Below are 13,247 nucleotides of genomic sequence, written 5' to 3'. Positions count from 1 at the left end.
TTGAAGCTTACAGGTAGCCGAGCCCTTCCCTCTCTTTATGTGGTCTTGTTGGTTCAGCACCTAAATAAGTGTGTGTGTCTTGCACGATCTCTCCTAGGCTCAGTTGTGTAACCTACAGCCAGGTAGTCTGCAGAATAAGAGTAAAATGCTTCCTAGTATTGAGGAGGCATGGAGCCTACCCATCCCTGCCGAGCTCACATCCAGGCAGGGGGCCCTGAACGCTGCACAGGCACAGCAGGTGAGAGATCCAGCTCCTACTTAGAGACGGCTGCCAAAACCGTTTTAGTAGTCAACTTTGCTTCTTGGTCACCATGGAGATCAAAACCTAAACAAATGGTATTGATGTCTGTCAGGACAGCCTCTTGTTGTGCAGATATCGAGCATTTTTTCCAAAGTGAGATTTGGCAATCTGATAATTACTTTACTCCCCAGCCCCAGATGTCCGATATTGCCAGGCAGCGTCTGTCACACATCTGCGATACTCGGTGCTAGATAAATCTGCGTTGCATAATAACAGTGTTACTTTTACTAGTGACAAGTAAACTAATTATTTTTATGTACGTTACGATGCCGTTACAGATGTGTCCTATGTAATGTGGCATGTTATTTTTGATGTGGTTGAATGCCAACAACACAGCATCAAAAGCACAGCAAGCTCAATGCAGGAATGATCTTTTTACTAAAACAAGCGACAACCAGCACCAAACTTAAATGAACTTGATATTAAATAGGAAGAGGCAACATCACACAGCAAACATGTTGGCTAAGTATACACGCACACACATTCACGCACTCCTACTACTACGAGGGGATAATGACCAACAAATAAAGGATTGGAGTGACAGGCTTGCAATACTACAATACCCCGTTTGTGGACACAAGACAACCATCAGAGCAAATTCAATATCTTTATTAACGAGCGCGTACACAATCCAGTGAAAAGATTCAACAAAGCTGCCGGCAAACTGCCGTTGCTAGGCTAAAAAACACAGCTAAACTAAAATGTCTCTCAATTGCATATGCAAGTTATTTGAAGTTGTTGTTTTTTTGTAAGTATTAGTTAATTACCTTCCCTGCTAATTTTATTTATTAATTTATTATTATTTTTTTTTTAACCAATGATTGTCACACGCACACTAGGTGTGGTGAAATTTGACCTCTGCATTTGACCCATTCCCTTGGTCACCCCCTGGGAAGTGAGGGGAGCAAAGTGACACACATTAAGGGTCACGGTATCACAACTTGTGTTTCATAATACGATGCTTCAGTATCGTTGGACGCAACATTAATTAACAGTAGTTAACTTTTTTTAACACTTCTTTAGAAGTGATAAACCTGAATCACATGATAATTAACTTTTGAAAGTATTTTAAGTCATCTTCATTCGTTTTTTAAGTTAAGAAACAGATTTTTTGTTTTAACCTTTTCATTAGGTATTAACCGTAGTAAACTTATTTTTCGATTTTGATTCTTGGAGTGACTGTTCGATTCTGAATTCTCGATTCAAACCAATTGTCGCAATCTATTATTTGGTCTAATAATTGTACTTAAACTTTTTCAAAACAGGTTACAGGTTAGAAAAAGCTACTTCTGGTTGCATGGAAATGGCCTAAAAACACTTTAAAAAAAATAGATTCCTATTAGGATAATAAGAAAAAAAAAAAATCTGAATTGATTCATTAAAAAAAATGAATCTATTCAGAATCGGGATGAATTACAATCTGGATTCAGATGTCAATAGATTTTTTTTTGTGCATCCCTAAACCAAATTTAAGAAAATCTGTTCCAAAGTGCTGGTCTTCCTCACGTGTTCGCACTGCCACAGATAGTAATGAAAACAGAAATACGGTTGCACGCCGTACAGGATATAAATGATATAGAGTTTTGAATACTGTCATTATATCGTGATAATGTATTTTGATGACACATTCCAGCTGTGTCTTGCAAATTTGACTGCTATAAGCAAAGGAATGCCGTATACTCAATGCAATTTAGTGTCCTCACTAGTGGCTAATGTCCCTCCAGAGTTTCACAAATCCACTTCAAAGTCAGCAATCCTCACCTCAATGGGGTGAAAATAAAGACATTTTCTCATCCCCAGATGATGAAAAATAGCTAAACATGCTACACTACATACAGTATGAGGAAATGCTAACACTACATACTGTATGAGGAAATGCTAACCGCTAGCTAGAGCGCTTGATTGTAAACAAAGGTGGGCTCGATACAAAAACCGACCTTTTAAGTGATCAGTATAAGGTCAATAGTACAATAGTTGGATTGGTATTGTTTCTATAACAAAACATTTTTTGTTGTGTTTGTTATTTAGAAACTTAGGAAATAAGTCCCATGACACAGGTGGACTTTAAGGGCAAAAACCAAAGGATTTAAATCATAGCCAAATTTAGGAAATAGTAAAATATTTTATTTATCTTCTTACATCGCCATCTTGTTTTTTTGTTGGATTATAATTGTAATAAAAATGTACCAGTAATCATTCAATTATTTTGAGCATATTTAGTATCGGTATCAGCATTGGTATGACTAATACTTCCCCTGTAACTACATCGATACCCACATTTGTAGTATCACCTAATACGAATGTAAAGTATCAAACAACACAAGAATCAGTGATCATTAAATTTTAACAGAAATATAGATAGCAACATGTTACAGCAGAAAATAACCAGATATTAACAGTTAATTTGCAACTATTTTAATAAATGAGTTGGACTTGAGTCGAGGATGTCGTTGTGGTTTTTGCTATGAAAGGATTATATAAGTAAACTTTGATTGATTGGTTGGTTGATTGATTGATTGATTGAATAATTGCTCTGACAAAATAATAAAATTGGAAATGGCGGAAAATGTTACCGCTTTCGTCAGCAGCCAAATTATGACCCTTTTTTTTAATCCCCTTTTTAACTGGTTCTATTATCATTATATAAGGGACGGTGTGGCGCAGTGGGAGAGTGGCCGTGCGCAAGCCGAGGGCCCCTGGTTCAAATCCCACCTAGTACCAACCTCGTCACGTCCGTTGTGTCCTGAGCAAGACACTTCACCCTTGTCCTGATGGGTGCTGGTTGGCGCCTTGCATGGCAGCTCCCTCCATCAGTGTGTGAATGTGTGTGTGAATGGGTAAATGTGGAAGTAGTGTCAAAGCGCTTTGAGTACCTTGAAGGTAGAAAAGCGCTATACAAGTACAACTCATTTATTTATCATTTATATAATATTTTCCGACCATTATCGTTACCACAAGAGACTGCAGTCTATATCGCAATAGAGTTATTAGGCCATATCATCCATCCCTCGAGTCAAACTTTTTCCACATTTGAGCATTCTTAACCGTCACACAAGTTTAATGGTGAGTTAAAAGTGGTCATTTAAAAACACTGTTGAATGGCATATGTACGCTTAACGGGGAATTACACTTTTCTGTAATTGTGCCTATCATTCACAATCCTTATAAGAGACAAGAAGACAAAAGTTTTACTTTTTTGCATTCCAACATTTAAAAACCGTCTCGTTCTAGGTGGCTAGAAATGCACCTAATGGGAGCAATCATTTCTACCTCTAAATCACTTTAAAAATGCACTCAAAAACCGTCAATAATACTTAATTTACAATCCGTAGCCTGTATAATAACCAAGCTGTAGCAACATTGTTATTGTAAGACCAAACACTGAGGAACCTCTTTTTCTAGAACATTAACACATTGGCGTGCTACGCTCTTAGTCGTGGAAGCTAATTACGGCAAGAGATAATCTAGCTTCTACATCAGCACGAAACACGTTGGAGTTTGTAATGCACAACACTGCGATACAACACTAATCTGTACCGACTGAAAAACATGAACAATCAACATATTACAGTGTCTGGAAAGTTTTAGCCCACATTTCATGTTTTTTTACATAGCTAGCTATACAGTATTACAAACCCCATTTCCATAAGAGTTGGGAAATTGTGTTAGATGTATAAACCGAATACAATGATTTGTAAATCATTTTCAACCCATATTCAGTTGAATATGCTACAAAGACAACATGTTTGATGTTCAAACTGATAAACTTTTTTTTTTTGTTGTGCAAATAATAATTAACTTTAGAATTTAATGCCAGCAACACGTGACAAAAAAGTTGGGAAGGGTGGCAATAAATACTGACAAAATTGAGGAATGCTCATCAAACACTTATTTGGAACATCCCACAGATGTGCAGGCCAATTGGAAACAGGTGGGTGCCATCATTGGGTATAAAAACATTTTCCCAAAAAATGCTCATTCTTTCACAAGAAAGGATGGGGCGAGGTACACCCTTTTGTCCACAACTGCGTGAGCAAATAGTCAAACAGTTTAAGAACAACGTTTCTCAAAGTGCAATTGCAAGTAATTTAGGGATTTCAACGTCTACGGTCCATAATATCATCAAAAGGTTCAGAGAATCTGGAGAAATCACTCCACGTAAGCGGCATGGCTGGAAACCAACATTGTATGACCGTGACCTTCGATCTTTCAGACGGCACTGTATTAAAAACCGACATCAATCTCTAAAGGATATCACCACATGGGTTTAGGAACACTTCAGAAAACCACTGTCACTAAATACAGTTTGTCGCTACATCTGCAAATGCCAGTGAAAGCTCTACTATGCAAAGCGAAAGCCATTTATCAACAAAATCCAGAAACACCGCCGGATTCTCTGGGCCCGAGATCATCCAAGATGGACTGATGCAAAGTGGAAAAGTGTTCTGTGGTCTGACGAGTCCACATTTCAAATTGTTTTTGGAAATATTCGACATCGTGTCATCCGGACCAAAGGGGAGGCGAACCATCCAAACTGTTATCGACGCAAAGTTCAAAAGCCAGCATCTGTGATGGTATGGGTGTGTATTAGTGCCCAAGGCATGAGCAACTTACACATCTGTGAAGGCACCGTTAATGCTGAAAGGTACATACAGGTTTTGGAACATCATATACTGCCATCTAAGCGCTGTTTTTTTAATGGACGCCCCTGCTTATTTCAGCAAGACAATGCCAAGCCACATTCAGCACGTGTTACAACAGCGTGGCTTCGTAAATAAAGAGTGCTTTCCTGGCCCACCCGCTGTCCAGACCTGTCTCCCATCGAAAATGTGTGGGTCATTATGAAGCGTAAGATACGACAGCGGAGACAACGGACTGTTGAACGACTGAAGCTCTACATAATACAAGAATGGGAAAGAATTCCACTTTCAAAGCTCCAACAATTAGTTTCCTCAGTTCCAAAACGTTTATTGAGTGTTGTTAAAAGAAAGGGTGATGTAACACAGTGGTGCACATGCCCTTTCCCAACTACTTTGGCACGTGTTGCAGCCATGAAATTCTAAGTTAATTGTTATTTGCAAAAAAAATTTAGTTTATGAGTTTGAACATCAAATATCTTGTCTTTGTAGAGTAGTCATTTGAATATGAGTTGAAAAGGATTTGCAAATCATTGTATTCAGTTTATATTTACATCCAACACAATTTCCCAACTTATATGGAAACGGGGTTTGTACTATACTGTAGTTGTAATACCAGGCATGGTGTGCTGTATAAAGTGTGACTCACTCAATGAAAGTTGTCTCTTTAGTCCAGCTGGCCGGGGACGGTTTTTCTGGTTTATTTGAGGTTAGCACACCATTTATGTCAAAATGGCTTGTCCCCGAATTACACACTGAGTTGTTTTCACCTCACTCTCTCGGCTTCCGTCTGCTCCAACGTTTCACCCTCTTCTTCGTTCAATAAGATAACGTTGCGAATCCTCATTTGCCAAAAAATAGTCGTCTTTGTGGTTTGTGACCATGAGGAGAGCACACACAAGCGTTTTGTATCCGGAAGTAGTAACACACATTGTCAGACGTGCACTGTTATGGAAACGGAAATCAATGTACTGTAGAAGTCACGTTTATATATACTCACAATAATCAAAATACGATAAATATAGAACCATCCCATCCATCCATCCATCCATCCATCTATCTTCCCTTCCCTCTCCCCAGCCACTTCGTATAGCTCTTCCCGGGGGATCCCGAGGCGTTCACAGGCCAGCCGGGAGACATAGTCTTCCCAACGTGTCCTAGGTCTTCCCGTGGCCTACTTTTGATTAGACGTGCCCTAAACACCTCCGTAGGGAGGCGTTCGGGTGGCATCCTGACCAGATGCCCAAACCACCTCATCTGGCTCCTCTCGATGTGGAGGAGCAGCGGCTTTACTTTGAGTTCCTCCCAGATGGCAGAGCTTCTCACCCTATCTCTAAGAGAGAGCCCCGCCACCCGGCGGAGGAAACTCATTTCGGCCGCTTGTACCCGTGATCTTATCCTTTCGGTCATGACCCAAAGATCATGACCATAGGTGAGGATGGGGACGTAGATCGACCATTAAATTGAGAGCTTTGCCTTCCGGCTCAGCTTCTTCTTCACCACAACGGATCGGTACAACGTCCGCATTACTGAAGACGCCGCACCGATCCGCCTGTCGATCTCACGTTCCGCTCTTCCCCCACTCGTGAACAAGACTCCTAGGTACTTTAACTCCTCCACTTGGGGCAGGGTCTCCTCCCCAACCCGGAGATGGCATTCCAACCTTTTCCGGGAGAGAACCATGGACTCGGACTTGGATGTGCTGATTGTCATTCCGGTCGCTTCGCACTCTGCTGCGAACCGATCCAGTGAGAGCTGAAGATCCCGGCTAGATGAAGCCATCTGGACCACATTATCTGCAAAAATCAAAAACCTAATCCCACCGCCACCAAACCAGAACCCCTCAACGCCTTGACTGCGCCTAGAAATTCTGTCCATAAAAGTTATGAACAGAATCGGTGACAAAGGGCAGCCTTGGCGGAGTCCAACCCTCACTGGAAACGTGTCCGACTTACTGTCGGCAATGCGGACCAAGCTCTTACACTGATCGTACAGTGAGGGGACCCCATACTCTCTGAGCACTCCCCACAGGACTTCCCATGTTTGTTACCACTTTATGTATATACTTGAAGTGTGTGCAAACCCCAATACCAGCGAAGTTGGCACGTTGTGTAAATCGCAAATAGAAATAATACAGATATTTGAAAATCCTATATTAAATTGATTAGACTACAAAGACAAGATATTTAATGTTCAAACTGGAAAATTTTATTTTTTGCAAATATTAGCTCATTTGGAATTTGATGCCTGCAACATGTTTCCAAAAGCTTGCAAAGTGGCAAAAAAAATGCGAAAGTTGATGAATGCTCATCAAACTCTTTTTTTGGAACATCCCACAGGTAAACAGGCTAATTGGGAACAGGTGGGTGCCATGATTGGGTATAAAAGCAGCTTCCGCGAAATGCTCAGTCATTCAAAAAACAAGGTTGGGGTGAGGGTCACCACTTTGTGAACAAATGTGTAAGCAAATTATCCAACAGTTATAAAACAACATTTCTCAACGAGTTATTGCAAGGAATTTAGGTATTTCACAATCTATGGTCCGTAATGTCATCAAAAGTTTCAGAGAATCTGGAGAAATCACTGCCCATAAGCGATAATATTACGGACCGTTGATCCCTCAGGCAGTATTACAACCAAAAGCGACATCAGTGTCTAAAGGATATCACAACATGGCCTCAAGAACACATCTGTAAGTGCAAGTTAAAACTCTACTATGCAAAGCGAAAGCCATTTATCAACAACACCCAGAAACCTACTAAGCTAAATCACCAAAAATTATTCGCGGGCGCGGCCATCTCATCTCCCAGGGGGCGATCAGGGGTGATGGGTAGAATGCAGAGAATAATTTTGCCACACCTAGTGTATGTTTGACAATTATTGGTATTTTAAACGCTGCCGGTTTCGCTGGGCCCGAGCTCATCTAAAATGGACTAAAGCAAACTGAAAAATTGTTCTGTGGTCTGACTAGTCCACATTTCAAATAGTTTTTGGAACTGTGGAATACGTGTCCTCTGGACCAAATAGGAAAAGAACCGTCCGGATTTTTTATAGGCGCAAAGTCCAAAAGCCAGCCTCTGTGATGGTATGGGGGTGTATTAGTGCCCAAGCGTAGGTAACTTACACATCTGTGAAGGCACCATTAATGCTGAAAGGTGCATACAGATTTTGGAGCAACATATGTTGCCATCCAAGCAACTTCTTTTTCATGGACACCCCTGCTTATTTCAGCAAGACAATGCCAAGCCACGTGTTACAACAGCGTGGCTTCATAGTAAAAGAGTGCGCGTACTAGACTAGCCTGCCTGTAGTCCAGACCTGTCTATAGCCCAGACCTGTCTCTCATTGAAAATGTGTGGCACAATATGAAGCCTAAAATACCACAACGGAGATCCCTGACTGTTGAACAACTTAAGATGTACATCTAGCAAGAATGGGAAAGAATTCCACCTGACAAGCTTAAAAAATTAGTCTCCTCATTTTCCAAACGTTTACTGAGTGTTGTTAAAAGGAAAGGTCATGTAACACAGTGGTAAAAATGCCCCTGTGCCAACTTGTTTGCAATGTGTTGCTGCCATTAAATTCTAAGTTAATGATTACTTGCAAAATTAAGTTTCCCAATTCGAACATTAAATATCTTGGATTTGCAGTCTATTCAATTGAATAAAAGTTGAAAAGGATTAGCAAATACATGTATTCTGTTTTTATTCACCATTTACACAACATGCCAACTTCACTGGTTTTGGGTTTATATATAAAACATTGATGTAGGGTTTTGAAGTTGTCTGAGAGGGCTTTGAAGGCTATAACGGGGAATCCAATTAGCCCTAGCTTCCAAATGTTTTTTTATCCTTTTTAAAATCCTAATTTAAAAAAATACATTTGTGTTCTTGTCTTTCATAATGATTGTGAACGAAATTCCCCCAAAAAAGCGCAGTTCCCCTTTAAGATTAGCTTAGCTTAGCCAGGCTTTTAGCAGAACATTACTACCATATCTGTTGTTAGCGCTCTCAATAAAGCCCAATAGCTGCAACTGAATCAAATATAGTCAAAATAATTTTAAGTAGCTTTTATTATTGTTTATTCAACGCTGACTGATTTAAACCGCATTAGTAGAGACTCGGCTCACTGCATGTCTCCACACTGATGCAACGCTATTGTTGCATTATTCCACCAAAGAAATCACAGCATGAATGCTCTGATTCAGACCTTAATCAAAAATTAAGGTGTATAAGCAAGCTGTATTGCAATCAGAGTTGTCATACATTCTTTATTTGGAAGCATGACTTTTTTCTTTTAAAAAAGACTTCACTGGTCATTTTGAGTCGTCCCCCCCCTGTTCACCAAAGTGCAGATGGCTGTCATCACAAGCTGTTTCTCTGCTGGATTTTGTAGGCCTGTAAGGGGGAGGGAGCCCAAAGCACCAGCAATCACAGCAACCTACAGGCCAGCCCTGCCAAGAAGAAACGCACTGCCAGCCCAGCTAAAGTAACGCCAAAAGCCACACATGCCTATCACTGCACACTTTAATCACACTGCGTTAAATAATGAGCTGTATTTTTTTTCCCTCTTGGACTGGTTGTGTGCAGAGTGGCGCCGATTTGTGTGCTGACAGTGCCAATCAGCAGCCGGTTCCAAGCTGGTATCTTACCCCACAGAAGCTTCAGGTAGGAAATATTTGCCTTTTGTTTTTTATTTTAAGCCTTCAACGATTTCCACAACTAATAGACAGAAAGATCCGGGGATCCCGTACTAACTTTGTGTTTTAAATTAAATTGGTCCTAAATGTACCTTATTATTTAGAAATACTGAGATATTCGGATAATGCACTGTAGCGCGCTCATCGCTATCTGGCAACCAGTGCCCTATTTGTTAGGCTTGCGCAGCTAACTGCTAAATGCTAACATAAACGTAAGAATAAAATTAGTTGTTTAAGTTTTTCAAGTTTTTATTTTAAAAACCTGCAAAGAACAGTGCGTAGGGAGCAAATGCTACTGTCTTTTATAAACTACACTACAGTGCTTTCAATCACTATTATTATTTTAAGACATTTAATTATGTGCAAAAATTGCAAGAAAATATTAAATGATCTATTATAAAAATATGGGATATGAAAACAATAGATTATTTATGTATTTGTTTCTATGTTATTAACCATTTGTTTTATTTACAAAACAATTCACACAGAATCGTATTAGTCTGATTAAAAAAAATATATATAGAACAACTCCAACCCAATCCCCTCTTTGCAATACTTGGATAGAAATCCCACGGCAATTAAGAAAACATACAAGGACAATACTAAAAAAACAAAACAATAGATATTAAAAACATTACTTAAAAAAACAAAAATATTTAAAATAACAGACACCATTTGTGCATCATTATTAATGTATTTATCATTTTCATCACCATCACGGCCATTAACAAAAAAACAATAACAATTACTGTGGCTTACACTAATCAACCAAAAATACCGTATTTCCTTGAATTGTCGCCGGGCATGTAATATACGCCTGCCTTGAAATACTGCATAGCTGCCTTGAAATACTGCATAGCTCGGTTGGTAGAGCGGCCGTGCCAGCAACTTGAGGGTTGCAGGTTCGATTCCCGCTTGTGCCATCCTAGTTACTGCCGTTGTGTCCTTGGGCAAGACACTTTACCCACCTGCTCCCGGTGCCACCCACACTGGTTTAAACGTCACTTAGATATTGGGTTTCACTATGTAAAGCGCTTTGAGTCACTTGAGAAAAAGCGCTATATAAATATAATTCACTTCACTTCACTTCACTGCCGGGTCAAACTTTCTTCCCAAAATTATTAGCGCATGCTTACTTTAACCACCGGGTCAAATTCGTGGCGTTACGAGTGACACTTTCCTTGTCGTCATTTTCAAACTGGCAGAGGCAGCAAGGTCGGCAACCTTTACCACTCAAAGAGCCATTTTGACCTACTTCACAACGACAACGGGGGCTGCAATACTCTTTTGAAATGTGTAATGAATCTACACAGCATAAAGAGTTTTGTTTTGCTTGTACTATTGTGCAAACCAGAGGTCTTGTTCATCAGCCACACCGGTTACACTGAAGGTTAAATGGGTTGTACTTGTATAGCACTTTTCTACCTTCAAGGTACTCAAAGCGCTTTGACACTTCTTCCACATTTACGCATTCACACACACATTCACACACTGATGGAGGGAGCTGCCAACCAGCACCCATCAGGAGCAAGGTAGAAGTGTCTTGCTCAGGACACAACGGACGTGACGAGGTTGGTACTAGGTGGGATTTGAACCAGGGACCCTCGGGTTGCGCACGGCCACTGCGCCACGCCGTCCCTATATAAACAAGTTTAACACTCTTACTAATATGTGCCACACTGTGAACCCACACCAAACAAGAATGACAAACACATTTCTGGAGAACATTGGCTCTTTAACACATTATAAACGCGACATAATAATTACCCAGAATGCAATGCATCCATGACTCTTACTGCTTATATTATACACCCCGCTAGGACCTAGAATCTGAGGGTTGCAGGTTCGCTTCCCACCTATTGACATCCAAATCGCTGCCGTTGTGTCCTTGGGCAGGACACTTCACCCTTTGCCCCCGGTGCCGCTCACACTGGTGAATGAATGATGAATGAATGATAGGTGGTGGTCGGAGGGGCCGTAGGCACAAACTGGCAGCCACGCTTCCGTCAATCTACCCCAGGGCAGCTGTGGCTACAGATGTAGCTTACCACCACCAGGTGTGAATGAATGATGGGTTCCCACTTCTCTGTGAGCGCTTTAAGTATCTAACAATAGAAAAGCGCGATATAAATCTAATCCATTATTATTATTGTTATTATTATTATTATTTCATACAAAAGGTGCACCGGATTATAAGGCGTACTTCTTAATTTATAAGACTATATTGTGGTCTACACAACATGTAATGAAGGTTCTTTGGTCAAAATGTTGCATTGATGATGTTTTACAGATCATCTTCAAGTCGCTTTCTGGTAGTCGCTTCAGGATGCGCCGTTTTGTGGGCGGTCTTATTTACATGCCTCACCTTCGACAGCGTCTTTTCTCCATCATCTTTGTTGTAGCGGTGTAGCGTGCAAGGACGGGGAAAAAGTGGCAAAAGATGGAGCTAACTGTTTTAATGACATTCAGACTTTACTTAAATCAACAACGGAGCAGCATCCTCTCATTCGTGGCTCACTCGTGCAACAACGCCGGAAATGTGTCCCGTGAAAACTTGTTTGACTGGAACTGTCTAATAACTAAAGTTCCGTGGGTGAATTATGTAAACCCACTACTCTAGTGGTTTTTAGCGCTTCCGTAGGGAGTTATGAGTTACAACTTTACACTACTTTATATTAGAAATGGCAACATCAAATGGTGAATGTCCCATAACAAGAAAATAGAGAAAAAGAAGCTTACGGACCACAAAGGCAGACTTGCGCAAATTTTCTCGAGTTATGCAGATCTCTAATACAGATCAGCAGGTACCAGAAGGTAAGAAAAAATATGTTTGAATAATATAGTGAAACAAAACGCCAGATAATGTCTACTAATGGGTGCCATTTTTCTCCTTATACACACCAAAGTAATATTTGTATCTCTGACTACAGTAGCTGTAATGGGCTGACATTCCATGAAGTGATGCTGCTTCAAAGTCGTACCAAAACATTTTGAAAGATTTTTTTAGTGCTGTGTGTAATTTTCTTTATTTTCAATGGAACATTTAAAATTTTGGTGTTGTTTACAGGCGTCATTTTGCAGTCCACACGTATCTCTTATGTGTGACTACCATATACCGGTCACACTCATCATTATACCATGTACCAAATAAAATTGCTTCGAGGTCGGTAAGCACAACTAGAATTATTCCGTACATTAGGCGCACTGGGTTATAAGGCGCACTGTCCATTTTTGAGAAAATGAAAGGATTTTAAGTGCGTCTTATAGTCCGAAAAATACGGTACATTGTTCTGGTTTATTAGCAGCGGTATTGTTGTTATTTGAGTGTTTACATATGTTTTTCTTCTTCCGTTTTAATTTCCAAAGGTCTTAGTGTCTTTAATGATAAAGGCAGTACCGGGGATGCCACTTCTTTCCTGGTTTATGTTCATCACGTTGGTTCACTTCTTGTTGTAGACATGTCGATGTACAGTATGTATTCATATTTATCACTCTGGAGGTTCAATGTGCACAATTAAATGTCTTGGTTGCTCTGACAGCAATGTTTTTATTCGAGCTTAGATTGGTTTATGACAGGGCTATTCGACTACATAATGAAGAGCGCCTCAGT

At 40.2% G+C, this 13,247-nt stretch overlaps 1 protein-coding gene across 4 annotated transcripts in view; it reads left to right on the top strand.

Annotated features, from left to right (window-relative positions):
- The window catches only part of kdm6a (lysine (K)-specific demethylase 6A), a 133,527-nt gene that overhangs the window by 97,336 nt on the left and 22,944 nt on the right, over nucleotides 1–13,247 (top strand). For all 4 annotated transcript variants that reach the window (XM_061879672.1, XM_061879671.1, XM_061879674.1 and 1 more), the window contains 3 exons: nucleotides 98–238; nucleotides 9,334–9,426; nucleotides 9,528–9,605. In XM_061879672.1, coding sequence (XP_061735656.1) covers nucleotides 98–238; nucleotides 9,334–9,426; nucleotides 9,528–9,605 — 312 coding nt within the window. The remainder of the gene's footprint in view (nucleotides 1–97; nucleotides 239–9,333; nucleotides 9,427–9,527; nucleotides 9,606–13,247) is intronic.

Source organism: Nerophis ophidion, linkage group LG19, assembly GCF_033978795.1.
Source record: "Nerophis ophidion isolate RoL-2023_Sa linkage group LG19, RoL_Noph_v1.0, whole genome shotgun sequence".
Lineage (NCBI taxonomy): Eukaryota > Metazoa > Chordata > Actinopteri > Syngnathiformes > Syngnathidae > Nerophis > Nerophis ophidion.
The sequence above is the reverse complement of the archived record's forward strand: the minus strand, read 5'-3'. Positions and strand labels throughout refer to the sequence as shown.